General features: G+C 42.3%; 1 protein-coding gene across 1 annotated transcript; it reads right to left on the bottom strand.

Annotated features, from left to right (window-relative positions):
* Positions 2,810-4,948, bottom strand: LOC109234959 (adenylate isopentenyltransferase 3, chloroplastic-like). Its single transcript, XM_019400993.1, has 2 exons — positions 4,321-4,948; positions 2,810-3,682 (listed from the first exon to the last, which is right to left on the bottom strand). Exons 1-2 carry the CDS (start codon positions 4,779-4,781, stop codon positions 3,130-3,132), a joined length of 1,014 nt encoding a protein of 337 aa, XP_019256538.1. The 5' UTR covers positions 4,782-4,948; the 3' UTR covers positions 2,810-3,129.

Raw genomic sequence — 17,701 nt, 5'->3', positions numbered from 1 at the left:
AAAAAAAACCAGAAATATGTTGGACTCTTCCTGACGACGGATCTTCTAGATAGTTTTCTTGAGGGAAGTAAGTCTAAAGAAAATACTAAAAAGATTTTCTGTTTTAGGTAGTGTAGTAACTCCCCCTTGGTTTTTCTTTGGGTCGCGGTTCTTTTCCAAGGGTTTTGCTTGAACCGGGTGTAGTTAGTTTTTGTTTATTTTGTTTCTAGTTTTTAGTTGGTACTTATGGGCTATGAGCTGAGATAGGAAGAGAATCCCTTAGCATTGTTACACCTGAACACAGTAGACACTAGAGTGTGACGCTTAGTCTCAGTTGTTGACTCTTGTTAGAGTGCCTTAAATTGTATGTTTGTAACTGACTTGAGTACTCAAACGAGAGTGTTTTGATAAGCCAATCTGGAGTGAGTCATGTGCCATTGTGTGTGAGTTGTATGTATTCTATGCTCTGCATTTGATGCCTAGAACTTGCCCCGTGTGTTTGCAAAGCGAAATAGTAGCCTTATTCAGTCTTAGAAGTGATATAGGCATTTCTTTGTTAAGCCAGATATATAAAGTAGACCCACCTAAATGCGATACATCGTAGTTAACCCTGTTGAGCCTATAAGCTTGTTTCTTTAGCAACCACATTACAAGCCTTACCCAATTATTTGAACGGCCCATCTGTTTGAACCCCTTTACCTCTCATGAGCACTTGTATGGTTATGAAATATGCAAAAGTTAAAGTGTGGGGTGGTGGTTTGGTTTTTTGAGTGGAACCAATGAAATAGAGAAAAAGGTGCAGTATTTTGAAAACAAAAAAAAAGAAAAAAAAAAGAAAAAAAAAAGAGAAAAGAAAACAAGTAAATGTAGTCATTAATAAGTATTGACTTGATACAATTGCACCTAAAGGAGTTTGGGGTATTATAAATAGAAGTGTGGTGAAATGTCTGGTCTGACATAAGTATGGTTCTGAATGCAAAAGTGATTGTATTAAAAGTGCTTCGGGAGGTTAGTCACTATATCCAAATATATCCTACCTGTCCTGTAGCCCACATTACAACCAAGTGAAGTCCTAATTGATCTGAGACTGAATGAGCTCGATTAGTAGAATAGTACACTATGATCAAGCCTATGGTGCATCTTTGTGCATATGAATGTTCTTTCTGAAAGTGAGTGAATTTTGTCTATCTGAGTTCCTAATTGATCTTAATGTTGTTACTTTTGGAACTACTCTCTTGTGGGATATGAGGGCATGTGATTGACGAAGGAAAGGTAAGTCTTGACCTCTGTATAGAGTAATTCGAATAAGTATGAATATTGCACGGCACGTGAGAGTCGACTCTTGAGGCAAAGATGTTACATTACTAGACGAAACTTTGGCGATATGTTCTTGGTGTGATACGTTAGGGAAAAGCTTAGTGCAGGAACCTTTGTAGAGTATGGTGGATTGCTCGAGGACTAGCAATGATTTAAGTGTGGGATGCTGATAATAGGCTAGATTCATGTAGTTTGGCGACTATTTATGCCCCAACTTGACTATGCTTCATTGTTCAAGGAAGGTTAAATGGCGATAAAATGGCTCTAATTGTGAATTTTATATTTTGCAGGAGCAAGTCGTGCTTATGAGGACTTAGGACAGTGTTTGGAGCTAAATTAAAGCAAGAAAAGCCCCTCGGAGTTGAGTATGTGAGAAAGAAGAAAGAAAAGAAGAGATAAATAGCTGATCCACTCTAGCGTGGGCCAAGCGCGGCCTTAGCGCGGCCAGCTAGAGCAAAAGAAACGGGACAGTGTAGAACGCCATATACGCGGCCCAAGCGTGGTCACGAGCGCGGCCGCGCTAGCCAATCCGAAACGCAGAAATTTCAGGGGTAAACTTGGAAGTTTGGGGGCAATTCCACTTAACCTATAAGAGGTCTAGCTCGCCCAAAAAGAGGATATCAAGGTTTTCATAGTTTTGTTGAAGGCAAGAAGAGGCAAGAGGCAAGGAGGATAATTCGACATCGAGTTCTACCTTTCTTCCTTTTGTTTTTATCATTCATGATGAATTTTGCTGTTGTTATTATAAACACAATTATGAGTAGCTAATTATTTAGTCTAAGGTTTTTATGGAACCTGTTGAGGGATGAACTTCTTGTTGTGTTAATATAGTTTGCCCAGTTTAATCTCTATTTGTTCAACTATGTTTTTGTTGTAGTTAATTGACAGGATCCTCAATTGTCTGTGCCTATTTAATATGTATTACTCGGGAGAGAGTGCATATTTAGGTATTGTTGAACAACACCACTCCCAAAGTATATGAGGAATCAATAACCGAGGGTTTAAAGGTGGGATTAGGGATAACGAAACCTTGGGTGCGATCTAAGTGAGCTGTAATATAAGCCAGCTAGCGTAACTCGGGAGAGTGCGTCTAGTAAATTATCGTAATTACTCGGGAGAGATTTAAGACAAATCTATACGAAACATAACAGGAAGGGATTCCATCAATAGGGGAAGTCACAATCTTAGATCCTTCTCTTATTTGTTTACAACTCAGTCGTAGTTAGCTTTTAGTTTACTTGATTTTATTCAGTTATAGTTAGTAGAAATATCACCAAGTGTTATTCAAAATATCTGGGAAGTTGATTACAGAGAACTCAGTGAGTCTGACAAAAGTAATTGGTAGGTTAATTCCCTGTGGGATTCGACTCTGGGCTAAATACCCGGATTATATTTGCAACGACCGCTTGTCCTTTTTATAAGGCATAGTTGGGCGTGATCAACAAGTTTCAAAATCTTAGATAATTTAAGCTTTGTTGCAAATCAAACATTACTACAACATAAAATGAAATGGCAAAAAAGTAATTCTTAATTACTTTCTTCGTGTCAATTTGATAATCTGAAGCAGATGAAGCTGATTACACTGTTAAAAGAGTATGCCACAGGCGGACATAGAAGAATGTTATCTCCCAAAACTGCCGAGTGGGGTACAAAATTAATGCACAACTTGCTTATCTCTTTTCATCTATGGCCAAGGGAAGAGTTAGCTAGACGCGTAAGGGATTCAAATTTTCTTTACCGGAAAATTATACTGTATATACAAAGTCATATTATTTTTCATGTATATGTATAAGCGATATTGAATCCCTTTGACTTATTCATGTATTCACATTTTTAGTAGTAAGATGCCGCTGCCATAGCCGATATAGCTCTGTTAATGGCTGTCCCATCATTACTACAACCCATTGAACTCTTATAATTTTCGCATAAAAATCTATCAACAATCTTTTTGCTTTGTCCCACAACCAAATTTTTCCACAATTCCTCCACCATTTCTTCCTCCTCATTTCCACGTTTTTTATACACTTCCGTAGCATCCAGTCGATGTACATTCCATCCCTTAACATTTATCAACCTCTTTATTTTCTCTAACTGTTGGCTTGCTAATTTACAGTTGTTGATTTTTACTTCATTAATGGCTTCCTCAAGTAGCTTAATTCTGGTCTCCTCGTCAATGGAATTTGATAATTCAGCCCGAAAATAACGATCAAATTCTGGGACACCAATTGCTTTTCGAATGCCTTTGGAGTAATTTTCATTTTTAGGATTGAACATGTTTCTTACCTCGTTGACAAGTCCTTTCTCGACCATTTTGTCCACTCGTTTGGTCAAAAAAGAATTCAGTACGTGCATGGACACGTCCACCCAGAGAAAACAAAAGTTGTACCTGTTGAAAACATAATTAAATTAATAAAATATGTTCTTTCTAAGCAAAATAAAAAATTATAAAAGGGGTAAGTTGCACCATATAGCCTTTTTGACGCCACTCTTTAAATTGAAGAATTAACCTAAATAGCCGTCCATTCAACCGCTTAAATTAAAAATAGCCGGTGAAGGTATAATATATGCATATTTCTAAATTAAATGTATATAATTAAGTATAATCAATGTATAAATTATATATATAGCTAAAAATAGTAGAAAATGAATATAACCGACTATTTGTGTAAAGATCCCCTTTAAATTACCGTTAGTCCAGCGGGCTTTGCCTTCAAACAAATTTAGCCCACTAAACTAATGGGGAACATAATTTAAAGTCTGGTCTCAAAGTAAAGATGCTCTCTAAAAATGTACATTTTCTAAGCTCAAAATACAAAATTGACTGGTTGGACAAAATTAGTTTCATTCACTAGCCAAAAAACATATAAAATATGTATATTATATGTATATAATATTCATATATAAAAAATAAAAAAAATATGTGTTTTGCCGGCGATTGTTTTGGGAGCGGCTAAAAAAAATACAGTCCTCACTGTCTCTAATACTTTACTTTTAAATGAGATAATGACACATTTTCAATAGTACCTCGTATATAATTCGTAAGTTTTATCGTAGATGAGTGCCTCAATGAACGAATTCGATCCTCCGACGATGATCGGAAGCTTCTCACGGCAAGTAATGGAGTTAATAGCAAGTGAAGCCATGTCACAAAAGTTCTTGGCTGTGAACTCCTTATGAGGATCAATAGCACCTAATAAATGATGAGGTATTCCACAACGTTCTTCTTCGGTAATTTTGTTTGTAGCAACATCAAGTCCTTTGTACACTTGTATTTTGTCGGAGTTGATAATTTCTCCCCCGAAATGAGTGGCTAAGTCGACGGAGAGTCTTGATTTTCCGGCGCCGGTGGCTCCCATCACCACCACAAGCTTGTCCATTTTCGGTGGTTGACGGTGAAATGGCATATTATCGAGGCTAACATTGCTAATACGTAAGGATGGCCATATGTGGTTGCACATTACGGTTGATATTCTCATACCAATCATACAACGTACGTAAATTGTGAGAAAGTTCTTAAGAAATGCTAGTATATTTGTTTATGATAAATCAATGAATGATGGAGAAAATTAAGAAAGAAAGAAAACAAAGGAAATTCAGAATTATCCTAGTGTTTCTCCTCTTTTAGATGGTAGTATATATGCTGAGTATAGCATATGCATGGAACAACTTGTTTTATAGCCAAATGAGAGGTGAGTCGAGTATTTATGGTGGAGTTAGAAAGAGAGCTAGCTGCGGGTTCGTCAAACTCAATAACTTTTGTCCAAACTCTGTAGTTGTATTAAAAAAAATTCAATAAAAATATATAAAATAATAATTCAGAATTTAGTTATTAATATGTGATGTTGCTATCATAAAATTCAAATCTTGGCTTCAGGGGCGGAGCTAACATGTTCCTTACGGGTTCGGTCGAACCCAATAGCTTTGATTTAAACCTTATATTTATCTTAAAAAATTCATTGAATATATGCCAATTATTAATTTAGAACATAATAACTTAAAAGGATTAATATCCCGAACCCATAAATTTCAAATCATGGCTCCGCCTCGTCTTGGCTTCGGCCATTGGTATCCTAAACTGTTTTCATAAATGGTCAAGCAGCCCGGTCCAATTATTAGAGGATAAAAGGAAGAAAAATAATGTTTTTTCGGATACTTTTATTCTTATACTTTCGCAAGATATTTAAATTCAACGACATATAACACTTTTCACCTTTTAGTTATTCTCAATCACGAGTCGTTGAAAGTGACTAGGTACTCCCTAATAACTTTTTGGGGTCAGTTTGTTTAACTCAAGATAACATAAACAATTTCTTTAATTAGTATAACCAAATGGTCAATGATACGCTTGTTTCTGATAAGCATATGCTTAGTTTTCTTAATTATTGTTAAGAGTAGCAAGAGTGAAGTAGGGTAGTCGTGTATACTTACTTAAAGTAATGGGTGTATGCGTAATAACTATGTTTACCTCGAAAAATGTGAATAACAATTAAAGATGATTTGTGGTTTTAAAGATATGTGATTTATTCTAATACTAGTAAATATACAAGTTATATTAAGTTTAAGTAAGAAGAATTGATGAACCAAACCAGTTTGTTGGAGCAATGGGGACCTCGGGCTCGATTATCTCGGGAGCCTCGAGGTGAGCTAAGAGTAAGCAAAGTATGAACAATAAAGTAAAAATAATAAAGCTGAAGAACAATTAGGGAGCACAGCAAACGAAAAAAGCAGAGTAGAATATTCTATTGCAGTGAGTCAGATGATTTTTACAAAGGTTGGGGGTCTCCTTTATATAGAAGGGGAAAACCCTAATATAGTACATTTCCAATTATGACAAAGAATTCTATTGGTACAACTGTATAACAACCTAGTACAGACTTGTACCATTTCATACAAATCTTATCCCTTAATTTATACCCTGATCCACATATCCTTGAGAAATTCCCGCTCTTTCTTGAATGTCACCGAAAATGTACTGCCCCCGAGGCAGATCATGGCGGGTCTTCAATTTGCTCCCCCGAGGTATGCATTTTCCAGTCAGATCTGGTCTTTACTTCGTGCTACCCCGAACTCGAGCCTGGGGTTCTATTCGGACCTTGAAATCGAGCTCTCCGATTTCGGTCGTATACAGACAGTCCCCGCGTTTCTTAGAATGAAATGATATGAAACGTTTTGAATTCCCGAAGTTCTTTATGATGGCATCACTCTTATGACGTAAGCGTTGAAATGACCGAAGCATCCCATCGGTTCTCTTCCCCAAAAGCATTAAATACGCGTCAGAGCCGGCCGGCCATCAATATTAATGAACCGTCGCCGCCTTCCCCTATATATATTTATTTTCTCTTCCCACTAAGGACTTTTCCATCTTGCAACACCTATTCTCTTCTATACGTTTCCTTTTCTACTTCCAGTTCCTCCGCCGCATCGGTTCAAAACCTCGCCGGCTTATTCATTTCTATCTTCTTCTTCTAAAGAACCGATGGAAAAAACTTCCAAATCCGCTCCTCAGATAGAGGGAAACTCCACTTCCACTTCCCGTCCGGCCAGTGGTAAGTCGCCGGCGCTTCACGAGCTCGTACCGGGCAGATTTTCCTTACAAAAGGACTTTATAGTCGAGAACCCTCCCGGCGTCCCCGGCCGTCGAGAGCATGCATCGAGTTACATAAGGTCAATTGAGGAAGGACACCTCGATGTTGTGAGGAGAGAGTGTAATTGGGAAGAGAAGGTCGTTCTGCAAATACCTTCTCGTGGAGAGGACATCACAACTTACTTAGAGGGGTTCCTGAGTGTGTATACATACCCCTTTACGTTGGGTCCCCTCGACCCGCTCGTGCTTGAATTTTGCCGAAGATATCAAGTGACCCTGGGCCAGATTCATCCATCCTTTTGGCGCATCATAATAATGATGAGGTTCTTCGCCGAAAAAGCCGAGCTCGAGTTCACCCTCAGCCACCTCATCCGATTATATCAGCCTCAACATTTCCGAGGTTCAATCAAACTTCAACGCCGATCGACCAAGTCCTTCTTCGCCAGTAATGACGAAGGCAAGGATCGAGGTTGGATGAGCCGGTTCATTCGGGTGAGGATCGTCGATATTATTCCCGAGGAGTTCCTGCCGTTCCCCGAGGAATGAAATTTCGAACGAGAGTGGAATTCTTTTAGTTCTTTCCCATAGATTTTTGCTAAACTTCGTGTATTTACTCCTTTCCCTTCTATGCAGCGGTTCCGTGGATGCCTAATGCGATCCTCGACCTTGAGGGCTGGGTTCGCAAACTAGTTGCTACTTCACCATACGACAAACGCAAATGGCGGGATTTGTCGAAGGGCAAGTGGGAAGCGAAACACCACGGTACGTGTCATAATGTTTCTTTCTTTATTAAGAATGTCTTTCTTCATGTGACCTGATTCCTTTATCGCAGGTATTGGTGAGTTCCTCGAATTGAGGCCGCCCCCTTCCGGGGAAGAAGTAGGGCCTTCGGCTCCAAAGCCAAAGGAGGATAACAAGAGAAAAAGGTCTTTGAAGAGAGAGGACACTCAAAGCAAGGCAGGGCCCGCTCGGAGGCGTAAGAAAAGCGTCGCCATCAATGTGGATGTGACTCAGCCTACCAGTTCATGGACGACGACGGTCACGAGATGGAGGGCTCGATACTGGTGACTCGAACTAGGAAATCTTCCGAGGTTGTCAAGCCTGCTGAGATCGGGGCCCATAGCCTCGAAGAAGGAACTTTAAAAGAAAAGGGGGATGAAGGCCCCGCATCATCCAACGTGGCAACTGCTTCTCAGACTTCTGGAAATGCTCCAAAAGTAGCGAGCTTCGAAGCTCCTCTACCTGAACAGAGCGCCTCGGGTGATCTCCCCGAGGCCATGACAGCAGGTCAACCTTCATCGTTTCCGGTCTTCTTCGAGGATACCATCAGGGATGCTCAGAATGCGAAGGCGTCCGAGCTCGGTGGAGTCCCGAGCGAAAACGATCCCTTCCAGGGTTACTTTGCCGGGGTCGACGAAGCCGACCCTGCGGATGCAAGCTCAATCTTCGAGGAGGCTCAACGTCTTTGCTTAATTGTAAGTTTTTAGTGGCACTGATATTTCTCTAATGCCATACTTTTCTTCCTTTGTCTTATCGATCATTCCTTTCCTTTGTGTAGGCCTTTGACAAATTGAAGACCGAATTGCGTCACTGTGAAGTTGAATTACGTAGGTCTTCAAATGAGGAGAAAACCCTTAGGCTTCTCCTTGACAAAAAGGAGGAAGAACTGAAGCATCTTCGATCGGAGTTGACCAAAGCTCGTGAATACGAGAATGAGTTAGAAAAGCAGGTAACCTTTATTCTGAAAAAATACGGGTTACCTCTCCCGTCTTCGGAGGCTAATACTTCAATGTCTCAACTGCATCAAAAGCTAGACGTGATTGGGCAGCTCCATGGGAGGTCGATCAAGTCCGAGCCGAGTGCAATGAATGGAAGGCGAAGATGGACCCCCTCGTAGTGGCTAAAAATGATGCACTGGCGAAGGTATCAGCCCTCGAGGTTCAACTTCGGAATGCTCAAGGGAGCAACTTGGTTCAAGCTGGCAGAATAGCCGAGCTCGAGGCTGGTTTTGCGAAGGCCAAGGCCGAAGCTGTGGAAGCTAGGGCCGAGGCCCGAGAAGTACAAGCTAAGGCCGATAAGACGGTGGCCATCTATTTTAAGGATGCTGCCGATGCTCAGATGGAGTTGAGGGAGGTTTCCGATCGAGAGAAAAGAAACAGCGACTATGCCCGACTCCGATCCCGGAGGGAGACCCTCGAAGAGGTTCATGCTAAAAGCTTTGATCTTTCCGAGGAGATAAAGCAAGCTAAGGCAGATGAGGCTGACGCCAAATTTGTCCTTTCCTCCGACGATGATGAGGACGTCGAAGATGATGAAAAGAAGGAGGCTGTCGAAGAAGCTACCCCCGAGGAAGGGGCTGGTCGCGGGAAAGAGACAGGTTCGGGGGGGGAGGGGGCGGGGGGGATGCCCCTCTGGAGTAGGTAGAACTTTTTCTATCTTTTTTGTAATTTTTTTGCTTTGTAGGACTCCTGTGTAATATCTTTTTGTATATATAAAAAGGAGTTTCCTTGATCGTTTGCCTTCGATTTCTCTTAAGAGTTTGTTTAATTTTTTATGCTCTAACCTGTTAGCGTTGATTGAAATTCGGGGTAGAATAGACCCTCAAATTTTGTATTTTGATCAATCGATCGATAATAGGTTACCACTTAGGTTCGATCTTCGAGCTAAGTTTTAGCTCGGGATTTTTGAGTCCGAGCTGGGTAAGGTCTTCGAGCATGGTGTGCTTCGGCCTTAAAGCTCTTTAAGTATTGCCCTTAGGCTCTTTTAAGTTGGCCCTTAGGCTCTTTTAGGTTTGCCTTTAGGCTCTTTAGATGGGGCCAATTCGGCCTCTAAAATGGCTACAAACTTTTCCCTCTTTTCGGCTAAAAGACTTAGTGAAAATATGAAAATTTTGTATGCCTTAGCATGTGTTTTTTATACCCGTTTGGGTTTTTCGAAGGTTCGATTGATTGGAACCTTGTTTGTAATTTGATATGCAACGTTAATTGAATACCTCTTGAGGTTTTTTCGAAGGCTGATGTTATCGAAGCCTTCGCGTTATTTGAGGGCTCAATATATCGAAGCCCCTTATAATTTGCTTTTGCCGAGGGTAGCCTGATTTAACCGGTTTTTTTGAAGTACATGAAGGCCTTTTTTATGGCAGAAGTTGGACGTCTCCGAGCCACATTATTTCGGCCGTAGCCTTTTATATAATCGTAGTCTTTTATGTGGCCGTAGCCTTTAGTCCCCGAGTGTGATGGCCTTGGCCTTAATATCGAGGAGATGCCTTTTTGAGGTCTTGTGAGCTCGATTGTGCCTCTTTGAGGTCTTATAAGTTCGAATGTGCCTCTTTGAGGTCTTATAAGTTCGAATGTGCCTCTTTGAGGTCTCTTAAGTTTGAGTGTTTGATGACTCGATGCGTCTATTATCGATAACAGTCCCCGAGTATTCGGGTGCATTCGGGGTTATGGCCCTCGAGCCGTTAAATGTGAAAACAGTAGACTTCTTTGAGGCACAAAGTGTTTTGATATATTTTTAACTACTTGATACACGCGTACATGTTTTGCCGCTGGGGGCTCGACTATACTATATGGACACGGTTCATTTGACCGTTTGGCCCATTACAACATTCCCCTATCGAGGCCTCCCTTGGCATGAATTGCTTTCTTCGAGAATGCGTCCTCCGAGGGTGATGCCCCCCAGTGTTCGAGGTTGATTGAAAAGAAACCTTGAATACTTGTTGAATATTCCTTAGGTAGCATATAGGTGTTGCCTCGTTAAAAACCTTGCCGGTAAAACCCATTTGGGATAAAACCTGATCTAAGGGAAACAGAGTGAAACGCATGCTTTAAAACCCAAGGTCTTCGAGCTGAAAGGTGCCTCGATGTTTCCAATCGAATGTCTCAGCAGTAATAGCGTTTGAGCAATGATACATTCCAATTGTTTGGTAGTTGCTCGCCTTCCATTGTGCTAAGTTTGTAGCATCCTTTCCTAATGACTCCGAGGACACGGTACGGTCCTTCCCAATTGGGGCCTAGTTTCCCTTCGTTTGGATCTCGAGTGTTGAGAGTGACTTTCCTCAAGACTAAGTCCCTTACTCCGAAATGTCGAAAGTTCATCCTTCTGTTGTAATACCTTTCGATCCTTTGTTTTTGTGCGGCCATTTGAATTAATGCGGCCTCACGTTTTTCATCTAGTAATTCGAGAGAAGTGTTCAGGGCTTCGTGATTTGAGTCTTCGGTGGCATGCTGAAACCTGACGCTAGGTTCCCCGACTTCGATTGGGATTAATGCTTCGGACCCGTACACCAAAGAAAAAGGTGTCTCCCCCGTGATCGACTTTGACGTCGTTCGATATGCCCATAGCACCTCAGGCAATACTTCTCTCCATTTCCCCTTTGCATAATTTAATATTTTCTTTAAGTTCCGAATGATGGTTTTGTTCGTGGATTCGGCCTGACTATTTGCACTTGCGTGGTAAGGAGTTGATAGGATCCTTTTGATTTTATGATCCTCGAGAATTTTGTTACTTTGTTGCCGATGAATTGTTTCCCATTGTCACATGCTATCTCGGCAGGTATCCCGAACCGACATATGATGTGGTCCCATATGAAGTCGACGACTTCTTTTTCTCTTATCTTCTCGAAGGCGTGCGCTTCTACCCATTTTGAGAAGTAGTTAGTCATAAACAGAATAAATTTAGCTTTACCTGGCGTCGTTGGTAGGGGGCCGACGATGTCCATCCCCTATTTCATGAATGGACACGGGGATATGACCGAGTGGAGTTGTTCACCGGGTTGATGGATCATCGGTGCAAATCTCTGGCATTTATCACATCTTCGAACAAACTCCTTGGTGTCCTTTTCCATGCTATCCCAATAATACCCCGCTCTGATCACCTTCCAAACCAAAGAATCGGCGCCAGAATGGTTCCCACAAGTGCCCTCGTGGATATCTCGTAATACATAATCGGTGTCCCCGGGTCCCAAACACACAGCCAGTGGCCCATCGAAGGTTCTTCTGTACAACGTTCCATTTTCATCGAGTGAGAATCGAGCTGCTTTGGCTCGAAGTGCCCTTGACTCTTTTGAGTCCGTGGGGAGCTTCCCATGCTTCAGATAGTCGATGTACTTATTCCTCCAATCCCACGTTAAACTTGTTGAATTAATTTCTGCATGGCCTTCTTCGACCTTTGACCTTGATAGTTGGACGATAGTCCCCGGGACGATATCATCCTCCTCCACCGATGACCCCAAGTTTGCTAGTGCATCAGTCTCGCTATTTTGTTCTCGAGGTACATGGTCCAGTGTCCATTCCTTGAAGTGGTGCAGTGTCACTTGAAGTTTGTCTAAGTACCTCTGCATTCGATCGTCTCGAACCTCGAAGCTCCCGTTTACTTGATTTACCACCAAAAAGGAGTCACATTTTGCCTCGATAACTTCTGCTCCAAGGCCCTTGGCTAGTTCGAGACCTGCAATCATAGCCTCATACTCAGCCTCATTGTTAGTTAATTTAGAAGTTTTGATAGATTTCCTAATGACATTGCCCGTAGGCGGTTTCAAGACGATACCGAGCCAGGACCCTTTCACATTCGAAGCACCTCTGTGAAAAAGGTCCAAACCCCCGATGACGTAGCCGTTTTTAGCAAGAGTTCCTTTTCTACTTCGGGTACGAGAGTAGGTGCGAAATCGGCCACGAAGTCTGCCAAAATTTGAGACTTGATAGCCGTTCAAGGCTGATATTCGATATCATACCCTCCAAATTCGATGGCCTATTTAGCCAGTCTGCCCGATAATTCGGGCTTATGCAAGATACTTCGAAGTGGGTACGTGGTCAATACACATATAGGATGACATTGAAAGTATGGTTTTAATTTCTTGGATGCACTTATTAATGCAAGAGCTAACTTTTCCAAATGTGGGTTCCTGGTTTCAGCATCCCCTAGGGTCCGACTCACATAATAGACAGGAAACTATGTACCTTGCTCTTCTCGAACCAGCACGCCACTTAACGCAACATCGGACGCGGCTAAATACAAGTAGAGTGTTTCATCCTCCTTTGGAGTATGGAGCAGGGGTGGGCTAGAGAGATACCGTTTTAACTCTTCCAAGGCTTGTTGGTACTCCGGAGTCCATGTGAAGTTGTTCTTCTTCTTGAGTAGGGAAAAGAAATGATGGCTCCGATCTGATGACCTCGAGATAAATTGGCCTAGGGCAGCTATCCGTCCGGTCAGCCGTTGTACAGCTTTCACATTGTTCACTATGGTGATTTCCTCGATGGCTTTGATTTTATCGGGGTTGATCTCGATACCCCTGTTCGACACCATGAAGCCCAAGAACTTGCCCGAGCCGACTCCAAAAGCGCATTTCTCGGGGTTGAGCTTCATGTTGTACTTTCTTAGGATATCGAACGTCACCTGCAAATGGGTCAAATGGTCCTCTACGCGCAGGGACTTAACTAGCATGTCATCAATATAAACTTTCGTGGATTTGCCTATCTGATGTTCAAACATCTTATTAACTAGGCGTTGATATGTGGCTCCTGCATTTTTTAGCCCGAAGGGCATTACATTATAACAATACATACCGTACTTCGTGATGAACGAAGTCTTTTCTTGGTCCTCCGGGTTCATTTGAATTTGGTTGTACCCGGAGTAGGCATCGAGAAAAGTAAGGATCTCGTGGTCGGCCGTAGCATCAATCAAACGATCGATGTTGGGCAATGGGAAGGAATCTTTAGGGCATGCTTTGTTCAAATCCTTGTAGTCTACACACATTCTAAGTTTATTCCCCTTTTTTGGGACTACCACTACATTAGCTAGCCATTCGGGATATTTTACTTCCCTAATGGATCCTATCTTTAGAAGTTTGGTTACCTCTTCTTTGATGAATGCATGCTTTACCTCGGACTGAGGTCTCCTCTTTTGCTTCACCGGTTTGAACCTGGGATCAACACTTAGTTGATGGGTAGTTATCTCCGGTGGGATCCCTGTCATATCTAAGTGGGACCAGGTGAAGCAGTCGATGTTATTGATAAGGAATTGAATAAGTTTTTTCCTGAGTTCGAGGGTTAACCCCGTCCCCAGGTATACCTTTCATTCTGGGAGATGCTCGATCAATACGACCTGCTCGAGTTCTTCGACTGTGGACTTTGTCGCATCTGATTCCTCGGGGGCAGCGAAGGCTCGGGGGAGAGGGGGGTGTGAGAAAATCTTCTTCATCGTCCTCGACCACCTGTTCATCGATCATCTGTCCCTAGGGCTCAACCGAGGGCATGTGCTGTGATTGCTATTTGGCCACATGTTTGTCCTTTGACTTTTCTGAAGTGGATGGCATCGATATTGGTGCCAAGTCGTGTACTGCAAACATCTCCTTAGCTGCATGTTGCTCTCCATATACTGTTTTCGCACCATCCTTTGTTGGGAACTTCATCATTTGATGAAGGGTTGATGGCACCGCCCTCATGCTATGGATCCACGGCCTTCCAAGCATAGCATTATACCTCATATCACCTACGATGACATGAAATTTGGTATCTTGTATGGTTCCGGCCACGTTGACTAGGAGAATGATTTCCCCCTTCGTCGTTTCACTTGCCATGTTGAAGCCGTTCAAGACTCGAGATGCTGCTATGATTTGACCGAGCAACCCTAGCTGCTCCACGACCTTTGACCTGATTATATTTGTTGAACTACCTGGATCCACGAGAACACGTTTAACTTGAAATTTATTTAAAAAGGATAGAAATTACCAGAGCATCGTTGTGAGTCTGAGATAAGGTCTCGATGTCTTCTTCGCTGAATGTGAGGGCGTCTTCGGGCATGTAATCCCGAGTCCGTTTCTCCCTTGTGATGGATACTTTGGTACGTTTGAATATAGGCCCCTGTGGTACGTCGACTCCACCAATGATCATGTGAATGACATGCTGAGGTTCTTTAGGTTTATTCCTCCTGTTTGCATCTCTCTCTCGAAAATGGTTCTTGGCCCGGTCGCTGAGAAATTCACGAAGATGCCCCTCGTTGAACAACCGGGCTACCTCTTCTCTAAGCTACCTGCAATCCTCGGTCCTATGCCCATGAGCACCATGATATTTGCACATCAAGCTGGGGTTCCTCTGAGAACGATCGGTCTGTATAGGCTTGGGCCATCTAGTATCTCTAATTTTGCCAATGGCTGAGACGATACCCGAGGCATTGATGTTGAAATTGTACTCCGATAATCGGGGTGCCTCTACCGGTCCCGAGTGCCCATCAAACCCGGTTTTTCTCATGAGTCCCCAGGAACTTGGACCTCGATCTGCTCTTCGATCATTCCGAGGTATGTCTTGCCTTGAAATGTTCCTTCGATCTTCGATGTATGGCTGATATCTTTCCCTATTTGAACTTGACCTCCTGTCTGTATTTCTTGACTCCTTTGCTAGTAACCTGCTTTGATAAACTGAGCCCGAGGGGGCTCCCAACTGATCATCCTCAACCCTAATTTTTGACTGATACCTGTTATGCACATCCGCCCAAGTCACGGCGGGATACTCGATCAAGTTCTGCTTTAGATGCTTCGAAGCCATCAAACTTCGTTCATTTAGTCCCTGAGTGAAATCTTGTACGGCCCAGTCATCGGAGATCGGCGGTAACTCCATCCGCTGTGACTGGAAGCGAGAAACAAATTCCCTAAGCATTTCATTCTCCCTTTGCTTTATTTTGAATACGTCGGACTTCCTCGTTGCGACTTTTATGGCACCAGCATGTGCCTTTACAAATGAATCTGCCAACATGGCAAACGAATCAATAGAGTTCGGGGGCAAGTTATGGTACCAAATCATGGCACCCTTAGACAGAGTCTCCCCAAACTTTTTTAGCGAAACGGACTCAATCTCATCGTCTTCCAAATCATTTTCGTTTATACCACAAGTATATGTGGTGATGTGTTCATTGGGATTAGTTGTTTCGTTGTATTTTGGGATGTCTGGCATTCAAAACTTCTTCGGGATGGGCTTCGGAGCCGCACTTTGGGGAAATGGTTTTTGCACGAACTTCTTTGAGTCCAGTCCTTTCAAAATCGGAGGTGCTCCCGGTATTTGGTTGACCCTCGAGTTGTATGTTTCCACCTTTTTGTCGTTGTCCTCAATCCTTTTTTCTCCTAACTCGATCCTCTTCGTGAGTTCCTCGAGCATTTTCATGACGGTGAGGTCAGTTCCTGAACCGTCGTTGCTTGATCTTTCCGGGGTTGGCTCGACACGATGAGTGGTTTCTAGCCCAGCCACGCTCGGAGTCTTTTGCTCACTTTGCAACTGAGCGATGGCAACTTGTTGCGCTTGCAACATCTCAAAAATCACTTGTAGACTAACTTCACTTTCTCCTTGAGCCTGTGTCCTATGAGCGTCAGGTTGATCCCCTCCGCGTACACTTCCTTCGATATCAGTTTCCAAATCGACGTTCACGGCAATGTGTGAACTAACATCGACGGGGTTTGTTGCTGGTGCTACCCCAGGGTTTAGCAGTGGAACACCGATCCCTGTAACTGTGGAATTGTTTTCTCCATGAGATCCGAGACCGTCGTTTGACAAGAAAAAGTGTGAAGAATAACATGTGTTATCAAAAAACTAGCACTAAAATAATAACTATTATCTTTAGCCCCACGGTGGGCGCCAAACTGTTTACCTCGAAAAACGTGAGTAACAATTAAAGATGATTTGTGGTTTTAAAGATATGTGATTTATTCTAATTTTAGTGAATATACAAGTTATATTAAGTTTAAGTAAGAAGAATTGATGAACCAAACCAGTTTGTTGGAGCAATGGGGACCTCGAGCTCGATTATCTCGGGGGCCTCGAGGTGAGATAAGAGTAAGCAAAGTATGAACAATAAAGTAAAAATAATAAAGCTGAAGAACAACTAGGGAGCACAGCAAACGAAAAAAGCAGAGTAGAACATTCTATTGCAGTGAGTCAGATGATTTTACAAAGGTTGGGGTCCCCTTTATATAGAAGGGGAATACCCTAATATAGTATATTTCCAATTATGACAAAGAATTCTATTGGTACAGCTGTATAACAACCTAGTATAGACTTGTACCATTTCGTACAAATCTTATCCCTTAATTTATACCCTGATCCACATATCCTTGAGAAATTCCCGCTCTTTCTTGAGTGTCATAGAAAATGTACTGCCCCCGAGGCAGATCATGGCGGGTCTTCAATTTGCTCCCCCGAGGTATGATTTTCCAGTCAGATCTTGTCTTTACTTCGTGCTACCCCAACTCGAGCCTGGGGTTCTATTCAGACCTCAAAATCGAGCTCTCCGATTTTGGGCGTATACAAACTAGAAGTTAGTAACTACCTAGTGGTTAGTCGGTTAGTTAGGTATATAACAGTAGAATAGGAGTTGTTACAGAGACTGAAAATTCATTTTTCTCTCAAGCAAGGAAGAAGAAGCTCATTAGCTCAAAACCTCCATTACTGATTCTCTGTGCTAAATTTGACATGGTATCAGAGCCAATTGTCCATGAGTGTGGTCGTTTGGAGTAATTCTTCTATCTGTTAATTCATCTCTATTTCTTCATCGGAGAACTGTGACGAGCTCAGCCATGGTGGTCGTCAACAATGAATTACCAGAGAAATTAAGCCACAATCACCCACAATTTCTCAATTCAAATGACAATTCGGAAGCTGTATTGATCTCTCTCCAATTACGAGGACCGAAAAATTATTCCGTATGGAGTCGGGCGATGAGAATTGCAATCATAGGCCAGAATAAGCTAGGGTTCATCAACGGCACATGCAAATGGGAAAATTTTGGTACAAATCTCGTAGATCTTTGGGAGCGATGTAATGCAATCGCTTTGTCATG

This window comes from Nicotiana attenuata, chromosome 11, assembly GCF_001879085.1.
Source record: "Nicotiana attenuata strain UT chromosome 11, NIATTr2, whole genome shotgun sequence".
NCBI lineage: Eukaryota > Viridiplantae > Streptophyta > Magnoliopsida > Solanales > Solanaceae > Nicotiana > Nicotiana attenuata.
The sequence above is the reverse complement of the archived record's forward strand: the minus strand, read 5'-3'. Positions and strand labels throughout refer to the sequence as shown.